Source organism: Onychostruthus taczanowskii, unplaced genomic scaffold (assembly GCF_017590055.1).
Source record: "Onychostruthus taczanowskii isolate IOZ18803 unplaced genomic scaffold, ASM1759005v1 scaffold115, whole genome shotgun sequence".
Classification (NCBI taxonomy): Eukaryota; Metazoa; Chordata; class Aves; order Passeriformes; family Passeridae; genus Onychostruthus; species Onychostruthus taczanowskii.
Genome location: NW_024498183.1, coordinates 964,089 through 979,866, shown reverse-complemented (window position 1 = coordinate 979,866; position 15,778 = coordinate 964,089). Strand labels below are relative to the sequence as shown.

Below are 15,778 nucleotides of genomic sequence, written 5' to 3'. Positions count from 1 at the left end.
GACATTGATTTTATCCCTTGTTTGTGTTCTGTTTTATTATTACAGTGGACCTACCAGACTATTGTCATCTTAATGTAACACACAAATCTATTATAACCTGATTATATTTCCCCACTGGAAGCATTTTGTGATAGAGGGCATAATCTTTAATGGAATTTGTGTGAAATTAAATTATACAAGCATCAATAAACATAACATAATTCAGAAGGAGTAAATCAGCTTAATTTATTTGTGACTGTAATGGCATCAGTGTTAGCAGAATGCAAATGCAGAGGTTTAAAGCAGTAGCTGAAAAGCAGTGCCAGATGAGCAGAAAGTTAAACCCTTTATTAGACAACACTGTAATTTGATGGGCAGAATGTTCACGGTTCAGCAGATTGCAGTCAGGAGGAAAAAAGCGTGGATTCTGAAAAGGTTTTCTGAGTTACATGGGAGTGAAAAGAAGAGCCCTGTGGTGGTACTGCTGATATATTTAATGTGCTGACTTTTAAACAAAAAAACAAAACCCAACCAACAAAAAACAATAATACCCCCTGCCCCCCCAAAAACAAACCCCAAAACTTATTTTAACAAATTATGAACATATAGTATTTTTAGGAATATTTTTATTCCATATCAGAGGAAGATTAGCTCAGTCATGTGCTCGAGCATTTGTGAAGGATAACTTAAAACAGTGCTAGTTTAATTGTTATGCAACAGTAATATGATCTTCAAGTGTGTGTCAAACTGTTATTTTGCATGATTATTTTATTAGATTATTGCATTCTTGTAAGGACAAAAAACATTCAGCTGCAGTAAAAGAGTAAAACTGCATTAGTTCACAAATAATACAGAAATTGTGTTAAGTTATAAATAAAATCAGCAATATTTGTATTTTAATTACCCCTAATATTTATACTTGAAAATGTTCCCTGATCTCCTCTTCTTCTGGTCTCTCCTGATCAAATGTGGTCATCTTTTAAAATACTGAGATTTAGGTGATTTTTTTTTTAAGGGGTTCTTTTCAGTTTAATGGCACAGGTGAAGAAGAATAACAAAACAGTAGTAAATTTTGAAGTTTTGTCTCAGTGTTTCATCCACTTGGTGGCTGGTTTAAATACTTTTTTAAAAAGGAAAATAAAAAATAATTCACTGAATGCAATAGACACAAAAGGACTACTGTGACAGATCATTGAAAAATCTGAAGTGAGGTAGCAGGTTTCTGCAGAATCCGATCAGCCTATTCAGCCCGTTTCCAACATACTTGTTTTCTTTTCACATTTTTCAATTGTCTTCAGGCTCTGTTATTGAAATTTGACTAGAAGTGCAAGGTGATGAGCCCATAGTTACATATAATTTCTTAATAAAAGTAGATGAGGCTTTTTATTTATCACCAGCTGAATGAGTTAACCATAGGTATATAAAAATAAATGGATGCTTACTAGCCTTATCGTTTATCAATCTTTGTAAAGGGAACAGTCAGATATACATAGATAAGTATTCGTGTTTTGTTTCCATTTTTGAACTTTGGTTTACTATTCATTGTGTTGGCTCTTAAAGGTGCATTCTCAGAACAGTGGGAACAGTACGAGCTCAACACCATCCAGGAAGCCTCAATCCTCTGCACCCAAAGTGCGGAAGAGTGTCAGCAGTCGGATACACGAAGCAGTGAAGGCCATTGCACTCTGCCACAATGTCACCCCTGTATATGAATCCCGGGCTGGTGTGTCTGCAGAGACAGAATATGCAGAAGTGGATCAGGACTTCAGCGATGAAAATCGAACTTACCAGGCTTCCAGCCCTGATGAGGTTGGTATGCAATGCTGAAAGTATTTATAACTCCTAAAGAATGGGGTAAACTAAGTAAAAAAGAGAAATGCTGTGAAAAAAAAAAAATGTTTTGAGGTTTCTTTAAAATTAGTAGTAATCTGTTTTTATATTTTCTACAGCTTAGGAAAGATCTGCTGGTTCTGATGCCTTGTTGTATAAAAGTGTTTTCAGTTACTTAACTTAAAGACCTGTGAAGTCAGTGCTTCGGAGTCAATACTGTATTGAGGATTGCTATTAAAGGTTTATGATTTTTTATTATTATTCTCAAAAAATTAATCCGTGTATGAATCATAGTATGCTATTAAAGGGAATATGAAACTGTTCTGAATGATGGACAGCCTGTTACATTAGTTAGAGATGCTATCACATACCAGAATGTACAGATTCCTAACAGGAAAAAACAAACTAACAAAACCCCCAGAAAGAAACAAACAAAAAACCCCATCAAACCTTGAATGCTTCTGTAGAAAAGTTCTTGAGCTTCAAACTCTAGGCAGCTTCATAATCTTTAGGGTTCTTTCAAAATTGCATCAAGTGTAGCGCAAATTTAAAATACCATTTCAATAAAAACATGCCTTTGAGTTTTATTGAAATCCAAATTTTAAACAAATCCCAGTGCTTTCTCTGGATTTGATTATTGTTCTGAATAATCCTATTCTGGTCCCTAAATTGATTGCCTAAAATTCAATCTAAAAAGATAGTAGAAGAGAGAAGCAAAGCTCATGTTGCAAGACACTGCAAAGAGTTCACGTTATAATAATGTGTGTAGTTGATATAGTAAAAATGAGAAACAGACTATTTTGAGGTTGGTTTGCATTTGAAAGTGAGCAGGTTGAGAAGAATCTTTGTTTTCAAGAATTTCTAGCATTTTCTGAAGGTACTGTTTTTGTTGTAACCCCAGTAGCTTAGTCATAAATAAAATAAGGTTTTTGTAAGATGTGAACAAGGAATTATTTACCTGAAAGCCTCTATATTTCTCTAACTGTGCAAGTTGATCTCATACAAGATAATGTTTCTTTCACCAACTTCATCCTACTACATAGTGCATTATTCATGTATACATTTGGTTTTCATGTCTAATACGTCACCATATGTAATGCTAACAAAACTTAAGCAGTTCACACTGCAGGTTATCATTGCTAAAAGTAACAAGTCTGTAACAAGGGTTTTTAGGAATGCAAGAGATAAAATTAAATCCGTCTTCATGTAGTAACAAGCTAGGAGACATTACATACCTTTCAGATGCCATAAACACAGTTCATAGTGTCAAAGGATTGTAGAATACAAAGAAGTGGCAGGTTCTCCGTGACTAAAAAATGGCAGCCAGAACAGTTTTAAAAATAAAATTCTTTATTTTTAAATAAAGAGGGAGGACTTGAGATGCTGATCTTTGGCTAAAATCAATAATCCATAATACTGTATGTGGTGTTATGTAGTGTGAGCTGATCCACATTATGAACTGAGAATCCTGAAAGGGCATTTGTTTATGCCAGAAGAGCATTTGTTTATGATATATATTTGTATAATGTTTGACTTGTATTATGCACAAGTGAACAAATTTTTGTCTGCACATGCATTCATATTTACTTAATGTTTCAGTTTAATGAGCCTGTGAGGTACTACTGAGTGTAATGAATGACTGCATGAGCAAGGATCTGACTATGAAGATATGATGACAACTATAAATTAAGTAAATATTCTGCTTTAACAGCCAAAGGTATTACTGACTCAGGTGAAGAGGTGTGCATTTGAGAGAGACTATGTGAGTTTTTCCTCCTGCTCGCTCCTCTCTCCCTGTGGGCTTTTGTATATTTGATCAGTTGTTTGAAAGCTGAAAATGCTACCATGAAGAGCAATTCTCCTCCCATATTTACTAAAGAAAGCAGCTGTAAGACTCGAGAATTATTCAAGCGGTGCCCTGCAAAGACAGTAGGGAATTTGACCATGGAAAGATGAAAGGAAGGAAAGAAAAGTTGGTAAAGTGCTAATATAATAGATCTGGGACTCAGGGTGGAAAAGGAGGTAGAAGAAGAAATCAACAACAAAGAAACTGTTCATGCTGCAAGGGAGATAATGCACAGATATCGTTTTAATAATGATTTTTGTATCATTTCAACTCATACCTCAAAACTATATGGCAGTGAAATGGAAAGTTTCCATTCTAAAACAGGCTTAAATTTCGTTTGTGTTTCTCAAAGATAATGCTTGAAACACTAGTAAAATTATCATATTGAACAAATATGCTTTTATATAATGAGAAATTGATGTTAAATGGCGTCTTATAAAAAGTTGAAGCTACAAAAAGCATGTAAACAGCATAAAAATTGCAGCATGACAGAAAAAAGCCAAAGAGTTGAAAGACTAGCAGGTCTTTATCATAATTTTTTTAAGACTTCTATTGATGCAATGTTTGCAAATCACTGGAGCCTAAGGAAAATAATGTAAATGGTTCATTATTTAGCTTATTGAACTTTCCTGCAGTTAGGTTGACGGATGATGCCAATGTTTCCCAATCACCAAAGTACCATTTTAAAAGCATTTTTTATTGAATAAAGTGCTTTGAATATTGCACCCTGGAGCTTTATTTAGGGAAATGGTTCAATTGATGTTTTCTGTTTAACCTCAGCATTGACCTATCACAACATACTTGGTTAATAAGCAACATTATCATTTAATAGACTTAACTGGTTTTGTGCGTTGTACTTTCTCCATATTGCAACTCTGTTCTCTTAGATTTTGTTTATGGATTGGCTTGATTGCAGTCTTTTGAAACAAGATGTTATTTGCATAGTTGTGTGTTGCATTATATAATATTGCATGATCACACCATAGGATGTAAAGAGCAGAGAACAGTATGTAAGTATAAACTATTCTTCCATGTAGGAAACTATTTCTTCCATGTATAAGAAACAGCTCAGCAATATGCTGACTACGCTACACACTTAATTAATTGACTTGAGAAACTTTAAATTCCTCACATCTGTGCATATATGTGTGCATCCATATACAGTTATAATATAACCATAACAAAGTATGCACATTTAGAAGTAGGTACATTCATCATAAAAGATGTATTTGTTCATTGTTAGAGTAACCTGAGATAACTAACTGATTTTGTATTCATAATGCAAACCCTACTTATGCCAGGCTCTTTGTTTCTTATGATAAGTGATCAATATTTCATTTTCTCTGAAAGAGTGGAAAGTTTCATTTGTCTGTCACTTGTCCTCTACAGCTGTAGCATAGCAAACAATAAACATTCACTGAGAACCCACTGGATGGAAAAAAAAAAAGAAAAAGGAAAAAATGCCACACCAAAACTCAGCTTCGACTTTGTCATCATAGGTGTGGGTTCAGCTCATCTGTAGAAAGCCGGCTACCTTAATGTAATGAACAATCATAAAAGGATATAAGCTAAGTAGGCAAAGCGATAGAGTTCAAAGGTCAGAGACCCAAGCAATTCAGGGCATGCTATGAACAGGAGCCTTTGAAGACCTTTGCTCCCCTTAGTCAAAAAAGGTTGATCAGTCATGATTTTTAATGACTGCTTACTCTCATAAACCAGCCATTTATTGGCTATGCTTTGTCCTGCACTGTTACTGTCTCAAGCATTTCTAATTCCAGGATCTTGAATATTTAAATACTGCCTTAAAGTGTGGTCAGTGTTTAATTCCAACGTTTCTGTCCAGAGACAACAGAGTTGCTAAAATTAATTACAAGGATACAAAGCAAATCATTTAAAAACAGACAGGGAAATTATATGCCCTTAGTGAAGCAGCTTTTGTGTTTACAAAAGTGAAGCTGTAATGTATGAGACATGTTGTATTGTTTAATTCATTTTATTGTGTGTGCTTATTGAAGCAAGACTAATTGTGTTGTTTTGTCAATGTATTGTGAAAAGCAAATCACTCAGTAGCATAAAACCATCACTTGCGTGACCTTCGAAACCCACAAAGAATAACTACTCCATAGCTTGTCTTGAATATTGATTGGTAGTTTTTTCACATGATCAAGCTGTATTTTTAAGTTAATAATTTTATTTTAATTATGAAGGGTTTTTTATGAAAAGTGATGGACTGAAAATGTTAGTTATAAATTCATTGTTTAGAAATATAAACAAACCACTGATTGGAAACAGATACGCATTATTGAACACTCCTGATGGAAATGGTTGGAAACACTCAGGCAGTGGGGAAAGGATAGCTCACTGCTTCTTTTCTGTTTCCAAAGCAATAGCCTTAACTTAAAAATACCACACTTACAATGTCTGAACACCTTATACAACAGTTTGATTTTGAAAACAGATCCTATTGTCTGAAGTGATGCTCTTAAATACTCTGAAAGAAATACAGGTGGGTTACATGACAGTTCTTTCAAGTAGCAAAACTAGCTTGCAAAATCTCTAGTCCTTCTTTCTTATCCTACAAATTGCTCCCTCATATATGCCAAAACCATTGAAGGCTTTATTTATGCAGATTCTTTTTGGTTAAACTGGTCATGTTCATAGCAGGGCTCCAGGAAAGATGGGAGTACAACTGTGGTGAAACTCCTGAACTGCCCTGTGAGGTAGAGAACTGCCAACTGCAGCCACGAGGCAGTGGATCTTTTTCTTAAACTAACGTTAGCTCAAAAGAGAATATTGTACATATGGAAAGTGACAATTGTATGTTCATAAACTGTTTTGAGCAACAAATACTGTAAATGTTGAGCAGTTCAATATTTCTGCTAGGGAGCAGAAATGATAGTCTAGGCCATAAGGGAAGGAAAGCAGGAGCAGGGCATGATAGCCAGGCTGCTAGAGGCTGTGGCCTTAGCAATGAGGTGTACAGCCCCACAGGATCCAAGTATGGTGAAGGGAGCATGTCCTGTGATGGAAACCTGCAGTCAAGAGTATTATTGTACAGGTGAACCCTAACCCTGTGCATAATCTGTTTGGTTTGATTTGGTTCCATAAATGATCATTTCTAAACAAATGGGATGATAATGTCCCCAAAACATGGACATGAATGGTGCTTTTGAAGTTTCACCTCTTCATGCCCCTCTGGAAATATACTCGTTCCTCAGGCGACTGAGTTAGAAACACACTCCTACTTAGAGAAGCTGCTTCTACCTCCTGAGGTGCTGCTGCTCTAGCTGATGTTGTGGGTTGCACAGTTACTGATAGATTTGGGAGACTTTCCTTATGAAATCACTGAATTTGAGTGGAAATCTCTGAATTTGACTTTGAGTGGTAATTGAAGAGTTTGGTATTTGGATCTGCAAACTATAGAAGCTGAGTGTTGGGTGGCCTTTAGTGGGGAGACTGCTGACAGAAGCAACCAGAGTTCAAGAGTGGGCATGTGGTAAATGGAAGCATCTAAAAGATTTAGGGTAAGAACACTAAATGAGGTGTTTCTCACTAGTTCACATCAGATCTGTTGCATTTCTGTTTCACAATGCAATTATTTGTTCCTTTCTTTCCTAATTTGGAAGCTGCTTCTTTGACATTATCATGTGAGATGTGAATAGTCATCTTTACCCTTTGGGTTGCTACTGAGGAGGAAGAAAATTAGCAAGTTAGCAACCACAAATCTCTCTTTGCCTCCATGTGCATTACCTGCCCTAGGAACACTACACAGTCAGTGGGTTCGCTGCATACCTGTGCCTCAGTAATGGGAAGACCATTTACCCACCAACATGCTTATGTCTCCCAGGCAGCCGGTTTCCCTAGAAGGGAAGCTTTGTGATAAGCCAGAGAAGATCCATAAAATATTCAAATAAGTCCCTAATCTGGATTCAGGAAACTTGACACATTTCATCTGTGTTTGTATGTCAAGCAAATGAATGGTTATCTGCAAATAAATATTATCATTGCAATGGATTCTTTTAAAACAAAATGGTAGCATCACTGTCAAGCCTTTTGTGTTGTCCAACCTTTAATTGCTTTATCTGACTTCATCCATTATGTCAAGCTCTGTAGAAGCCACAGCTGCTGCATTTTCCTGGTGTTCTAGGAGTTCTTGATTTAGGTACACCAGATTGCATGACCATTTTAATGTAAAGGTTCTGAAATCTATTGAAGAGAAAAGAATATATTTGTAGAGGGGAGACTCAAGAAGGGAGACTAGCCTAAGAATCCTTTTTCTGAACTCTGTATAGCCAACCTTTCAGTACATGTGTATTTGTTAAGATTTGTAATGTAGATGTTCATGCCTTTTGTGAAATACTTCTTTAGAAAAAAGTTCTACATTCTAAAAGCTTCAGGTATTTAATGGTAAGATCTTGCTATGTTGTTTTGGGTGCTGCTCTGATTCATTCTGAGTGATGGGAGTCAAACTTGTCTTTCTCTCAAGTTTTTTTCAGTGTCCTTGTAGGCATCTGTTTGACTCTTGAGCCTTATTGACTGTTTCTTGTATGGTATTTGCCCTGATCAATTTAAAAGAAATTATAAATATGCAGTTGAGTATTGGCCAGGTATAAGAATACAAAATGACTGTGCTACAAAATGCTAATTCAAATGGTATGTGAAGCCAAGCATAAGTATAATAAACAGATTTGACTCACTAAATATAGAACACTTTAGTCCTAGCTGCAAAAGGACACAAGATGATAGGGTTTTAGTAGAAAGATGCAATTTACAGGTCAGAATGTAATAGTAACCCTTCACTGTGAAAATTGAAAATTAACCCTGGAAGTACTGGATCGTTTACAGCTTATATGCCACTTCTGGTAAAGAAGAAAAGTTTGTAAAAAGGATTCCTGCAGTTTCCAAGAATTTAAAATGGTGCTTCTCAAAGTGTGCTCTGTTCTCTTCCATTACTGCATCTCACTGTATTTTCATCTGGTGATGCCTGCAGAGATGGCATTACTAGGGTTTTTTACAGGTTCACAGAGGATTTTATTCCAATTTTAAATTTTCTTAGTAGCTGAGGTGTTTTATTTGCTTTGTGTGAAATTCTTAGTGACCATTATGTCCATTGAACTTACCTAGGGAATTTTCTACTTTGCATGTTTTTTATCAGAGTGCTTGATTTTTATTTTTTTCATCTTGCCTGAGATTAATAGCAGAGCCTATTAATCCATAAAAATCCAGGATCCATAAAATCATGTGAACTTCATTATAGTTATCTTTCCAGTGATTTAAAAATCTGGTTTCCAGTAAAGATTAGCATTTGGAAATCTAAAAGCAGATTAAGGAGAAGTTATTTTTTTCATCAGAAAAAAAAAAATTAGATATGGAATGTGTCTTGTATATAAAACAGTAAAATCAGTAAAGCAGTTTTCCTAAAATATTAATTTTTTGAAGGAATAAATCACGTGGTGATGGTGGGGAATACTTATTTAAAGTATATTATAGAAAAATGTTAAGCTAGATGTCATTCACTTCAAATCAGCAAAATTTTGGTAAAGGGACTTTCCCATGTGAGTTTGTAGGATGCGGTATTTTAAGTCTGGTTTCCATCTTATTTGATGTCAGAAGTCATATTACTGTTAAAACAAAGTATTGAAATTATGCAAGTGAGCAAAGTAAACTAAAAATAAGGTCCTTTGCAAACCTATTTATTATCTATTACATTGTTTCAACTTGCATGTAACTGTAGATGTAATAAAATATTTTATATTTAAATACTCCCAAGGAGTTTTACTTACATAATGGTATTGTTGATGTAAAAATCGTCTTCTCATTTTGCAAAATTTCTGCTCGATGTCCTTGATTTATTGTTGAATGTATGTGGTCTTAATTAGAATAGTTACTTCTGAACAATATATTCAGAATACCTCATTTTCAGCAATAAGTTCAAAAAAGTTTTTATATTCTTCATAAGAAATTTTGTAAGCTCTTCAAGGGAAACATGTAATTTGATGTGTTAATATTTTATACTCAGTCTGCTGCTGTTCACTTGGTTTTTTCCCTAGATTCTTGGAAGAGTTTATACTTTCACCCTAGCAAGAGTTGTTTGGTCTTAACCTAATTAATATAACAGTGTCATAGACCTCTCACATTTAAATATGTCTCTTTTTTCCTTTTTTTTTTTCCCTTCGTTCTTTAGGTAGCTCTGGTGCAGTGGACAGAGAGTGTGGGTCTCACTCTGGTTAACAGGGACCTGACCTCAATGCAGCTGAAGACCCCTGGTGGACACATCCTGACATACTATATCCTGCAGATCTTCCCCTTCACTTCTGAGAGCAAGCGCATGGGCATCATAGTTAGGGTAATTTGGGACACTTTCTGGCTGTTTGGTTTGATTTTTTTAAAAATGCTGGCAGATCAGACTAATTCACTCCTGCAACAGACAGTACCACAGAAATTCATTGATTACATTCGCATGTGTGTGGATTCACTCAATATGCAGTGAATGTTGCATCGTTCAAATGTGTAACAAGCATATATATTAAGTTATTTGTAAATTTTTAATTACCAGGTATTTCTAAGATACAGAGCTTTCTGGTTTGGGTAGGTATTTGCCACCCAAGAAACAAAATACAAGTTAGAGGGGACATAACAGTGATATTTTAAAATTTAGTTTAGGGATGCTGAGAATCTCTTATGCTTGTTGACTTTAGTTAGAACTGGTCCTCTTACATGGAAATAGCAGACGTATCTCAGTGGAATCAGAGATAACACTGGAAATAGTAACATCAAGTAATAAAACCTGCCCACTTCTTGGCAAGGTACTTCATCTTTTATAAATGGGAACCTATTGAGTGCTTCAGAAGGCAATTAAGTTATTGGTAGGTCATTGTTTTGACTTTATAAACAGATATTCCTCTCCCCTCTCCCCACCCCTTCCTACTTCTTTTGTAAAATTTTAGGATGAATCTTCAGGAGAAATTACATTTTACATGAAGGGTGCAGATGTTGCCATGTCCACTATTGTACAGTACAATGATTGGTTAGAAGAAGAGGTAAGAAAGAAAATCAACGTTTACAAAAATTAAAATTTTATAAAAATTTAAAATCCCAAATATACCAGATGTTATTGGGATATGTTTAAAGGACAATCTGAGGCAATGCAGTAATGGATTTTGAACTTCAGTTATGCATATCCTGAATGGATTTTAAGGGATTAAAACTATTTCCAATTCCTGAGTAACATACAAGAAAAGCAAAGCTGGTAGTAGTAGCAGGACACGTTCCTACTTAAAACAAGGAAAGTTGTTTTTCATTGACTGACCTTTCACATAAAACCTAATTGCTTCTGAGAAGTGTTCTGCTATAAATCTTTTTATCCTTTGTTTGATCAAAATCTGCAGTGAGGTATGATTATGAATTACAGACTTTGACAAGCATTGGGTCCAAACTATTTTTTTTACCACATTTATTAAATTTCAAATGAAATAATTAGTGACTGAATTTCAAACCTAATTAATATTTTTCACTATGTGTTCTAGGAGGTACCAGCAATCATCTTATTTTTGACCCTACATACAGCCAATATGTTAATACAATGATTACACCATGTATGTTCATAATGGTATTGGCAATATGAATCAATATCTGCTGCAGGGCAGTTTGATTTATTCAGGGACATGAATAAATTAAACTCCCTCAAGACCTAGCAAAATGTCATAAAAATTACTTTTGGCGATAATGATGCACAATTAATTGTAAAATACTTGTTTAATTTATTTAGCTTTATGAGGTCAAATCAATAAGTGTTTGCACTGGAGAGCCTTGTTTTTCATTAAGACATGCTATTCCATGGCTATTTTTAATGTGTAGGTGCTTTTCTGATAAGGGATAGGTTCAGTGAAAAAAGAAATATAACTCTGTTATGTACCTCAAAAGTAGTTGTGATTTATTTTAAAGCTTCAACCTAAAAGAAATTTTCTTTAAGCTAGGAGAGGAGATCTAATAAACTTACTGATAACAAACCACTTCATCTGGGAGACCTGAAGTATAATTGCTTTTCAACCTGTTTGTGGCTTCTCCAGAGTATTTTAAGAGTCTAAAGAAACATCAAAGCTACAGATACACCGTGTTAGCATAAAGTATAAAGCATAAACACAAGATTAAATATTTGCATAACTGTTCTGTGCTTTGGTTCATTTAGTGTGGTAATATGGCACGAGAAGGACTGCGCACACTGGTTGTTGCCAAAAAATCACTTACTGAAGAACAGTATCAAGATTTTGAGGTATGAAAGGACAGAATGATCTTGCACTTTATCATGTATAATTACTTCAAGGAGAACATCCCTCTATTTTATCTTCTAAGGTTGCAAAAAAAGATTATTCATATTTAAAAAATAGATAATTGAGGTATTGTCCACAATCTCTTAAAGTCTTTGCCACTTATTAATGATGGTTCTACAGTCATATGTAGGATCCTGTTTGCTTTATTATTGGATTGGACAGTTTTTTCCCAGAAGCTAATGTAATGTTATTTTTGTAGCTTCAGCATGACCTAAAAAAATCTACTTGTTCTCAAAGATAAGGCCTTTCCTCCTTAGAAGCTGTGATGCCTAATTCTTAATAGATCTTCAGGAGGCATTCTCTTTAGGTGCATTGTCAGAAGAGCCCTGTATAACATTGGGTGTAAAGTAAAATGGCTCCTTTAGTCTTGTTCCTCATTAAAGATATATAAAATTTACAAACATTTAGCCTAATGGATCCATGCTGTCACGGAGTGGTAGACTGAATGTATACTTTATGCGTCGTAGCAAACTCTAAGTGGTTTTGTGTTTGTGCAAACAGAGTCGCTATAACCAAGCAAAGTTAAGCATACATGATAGAAACCTGAAGGTTGCCGCTGTTGTAGAGAGTTTGGAGCGAGAAATGGAATTACTGTGTCTCACTGGAGTAGAAGATCAGCTGCAAGCAGATGTTAGACCAACTCTAGAGATGCTAAGGAATGCTGGAATAAAGGTACTTAACACATATTGCTGACATAACAGCTTATCATTTATTAACTTTTTTAATCAAGACATAACTTATATTTGTCTGTACTTGGTTCTTTCAAAGCAAGAAATGTGTCAAATCCCAAGCACATTCTGGGCATGAACTAGTAGAAACAAACAAGACACTGTGTGCAAAGTTCCCTTGCCAACAACAGATTTCATCAATCTCAAACTTACTTCTGTAGGAAAACTACCAATGGATAGATGTGTGTGGCTCAGTCATTTGTCCCCTGGCTGTGTACAGTAAACTGTCCTTGCTGACACTAAATGAGTTTGACCCAGGATTTGTGTGACACCAATGTTTTCAGGTTTGGCGCTTGTAAGAAGTTTCAGCAAAGATCAAAATGTGAATTATTTGAACTAGAATTCAGAACTGCCCTTGGAGTTTGTTCAGTTCATGTTAAAGGGATGGCATGAAAAGCCATGCAGAAGAGTTGGTTTGCTAGACACCTATCAATTGCACATATACAAGTAATGCATTTATTTGAGGGAGGGTTTCAAGTAAATATATGAACAATATCTGAGGGGAGGGGGCAAGATTATACACATTTTTCTTTAAGCAGTGTCAAGCTCTACTCCAAATAGTTGTAATGACTTTGCATTGGTTAAACTAAGTCAGACACAGTGGGATATTTTGCATATGCTGCTTGTGCTGGACTTCAGCCCCTCCATTATCTGCTGGAAGGGCAGCTCAGGAGGGCAAAGCAAAGCATGAGAATTTTGGAATGAGATGACAATAATTTCCTTACACTGGTGATTGAGTCATCTTACTAACTAGTCATCATACTAACAAACCTTCTTGGTGTTAAGGGCTGAGAGAGCTGTCACACATTGTGTCGTTGTCAGGGCAGTCACGACACAACGAAGAGACCAGAAGAAGACTCATTTCGCAACTCCTTAATCATAAATATGTCTGACTTTTTATACACTCTGTAATAGTTTATACTTCTTCTACCTTAACTATTGGCCACAATAAATCAACATAACACCATTGGTGAAAAGTTACAGTGCCTTAACTAACTTTCTAAAAATACTCCATCCAGCTGCGTAGTTCTCGTCTTTCTTCTGTTCCTCACTTCTCTTGGTCTCCTTGGTTACAGCCTTGAAGACAGCTCCTTATCAGCTACTTCTTTTCTTCTTGCTCCTTCAGCTAACAGGCCCACTGTTAACTCCTTCCACAACATTGGGAATATAACAACTCTATCCCTTCTCAATTCTACTCAATTCTACTGCCTTCTCAATTCTGCATGGTCAGTGGGAAGGATCTCTTTGGAGTGTTGGGACTGTAGCTCATGCTCCAAGATTTTCTGTCTCATGGTTTGGCTGCTGCTTCCTGAGATTATCACCAGGGTCACAGACTATTGTGTTGCATCATTTTGCGGACGAATGTCATCTGTATCCTCACTTTTCTGATCAAGGTAGTATCAGGGCCATAGGGAAAGGATTTTATGCTTCCCCAGAGCTTTACTTTGTCTTCATGCACATTGTGAGAATGGAAGGGGAATGGAGCTGCAAAAAGTAAAGACAGTTCTTTTCTGTTTTGCCTACTATTGCAATAAAAGATGTTAGTTAATTTTACTTTAAAATGCACAAGTCAGTATATTTTCTTGGATAACCTAATCCAAAAATTTGCCAAAGAAAAGTTGGAGAGAGATGTCATTTAGATTTAGAGAACAGACATGCTAATGTCCAAAGTAAACTCTTACATTCTTTTGCAGATATGGATGTTAACAGGAGATAAACTGGAGACAGCAACTTGCATTGCAAAAAGTTCTCACTTAGTGTCTAGAAATCAAGATATTCATATTTTCAGACCTGTAAGTATAGTTCTAACTTCTTTTGTTGGTTCATCAAAGGATGGCTAATAGCAGTGTTGCTGTATTCAATTAGTAGTTGGCTGGCTGTTGAAAGTTGTTGGGTTATTGTACTGAGTGTCATTGTAATGATCAAGAGAGTAGTACTTAGGTTGTTATTCAAGGCAGTAAAATCACAAAGCATTTAAGGGTGTTGTTTTCTAGAGTTGTTGATGTGGTGTAGAAATGTTTGTAGCCGTGTGTGGGTGACCCAGGTTCAACACACATTTTACACCCTTCATAAGAGACATAGCAAGATACCTCTAAATAGTGATGGACAGGTCTGTGTGAGGTGAGGTGCTGAGCCACTAAGAAACTGTCCATATATTTAGGCTGTCTGAATGTCACTCTTGCTTGTTTTAGCATTTTCATTGATAGAACTCTTTAGACTCAAGCAGAATTAATCCTGAATGAAACTGTGAACATCCCCTGTGTAAACAGAGATCAAATTGGTATGAGAATTTTTTTTCATGTCATTATATATATGTGCATTTTACCAACATAAATAATTGTTAGAAAAGTAAACTGAATCTTCTTCTATACGTTTTATATGTGTACTATTCACTTGACTGAAGCCAAACAGAAATAGATTTTCCAGACATTGATTGATGCTGTGTGATCAGACATAATGCATCTGTTTGTTCTAAATGAACCACTTGCACCTACAGAAATAATTATATGAATATAATTTACATGTAAATGTATTTTCTTCTGAAGCATCAGAATGGCAAATTAGACCCTGCAGACTACTATTTGCAATTAAATTATTAATGCTTCTGATAAAACTTCAGATCAATTTTTGTTGACCTTTCCACATTGTAACACCACAAATTAAGTCTTCCTGAACAAAATGTATTTAGTTGAGTCAGATTTTTATTTTCATTACCTTGACTGGTAATAAGAGATCAGCATAAAACTGTGTTAACTTAGAATATGCAGTTTTAAATTAGTTAGAAAACACATTTATACAAAATTACTTCTGTGGCTATACTTGCTGCAAAGAAATAATTACTGAATTAATGTAAGAAAATATCAAGCACTATAACACTTCTACTGTAGTTATAAATTAGAAAGATAAAACCTTTTGCTACTCTCTTTCCAAAAAGCTGTGTTTTGTTTTTTACAAAATTGTTTATTCTTAGAAGTCTCAGCTTCTATATGTAATTCTGGAGGTATTTACAAATTTAAAAAAAAAAAAAAAAAAAAAAAAAAAAGAAAAAAAAAAAAAGAAAAAGC

General features: G+C 35.2%; 1 protein-coding gene across 2 annotated transcripts in view; it reads left to right on the top strand.

The window, feature by feature from the left end:
• ATP9B (ATPase phospholipid transporting 9B (putative)) overlaps positions 1-15,778 on the top strand; it is a 155,101-nt gene that overhangs the window by 127,225 nt on the left and 12,098 nt on the right. For both annotated transcript variants that reach the window (XM_041427466.1, XM_041427465.1), the window contains exons 15-20: positions 1,540-1,788; positions 9,840-10,001; positions 10,603-10,695; positions 11,844-11,927; positions 12,487-12,657; positions 14,408-14,506. In XM_041427466.1, the coding sequence (XP_041283400.1) occupies positions 1,540-1,788; positions 9,840-10,001; positions 10,603-10,695; positions 11,844-11,927; positions 12,487-12,657; positions 14,408-14,506 (858 nt within the window). The remainder of the gene's footprint in view (positions 1-1,539; positions 1,789-9,839; positions 10,002-10,602; positions 10,696-11,843; positions 11,928-12,486; positions 12,658-14,407; positions 14,507-15,778) is intronic.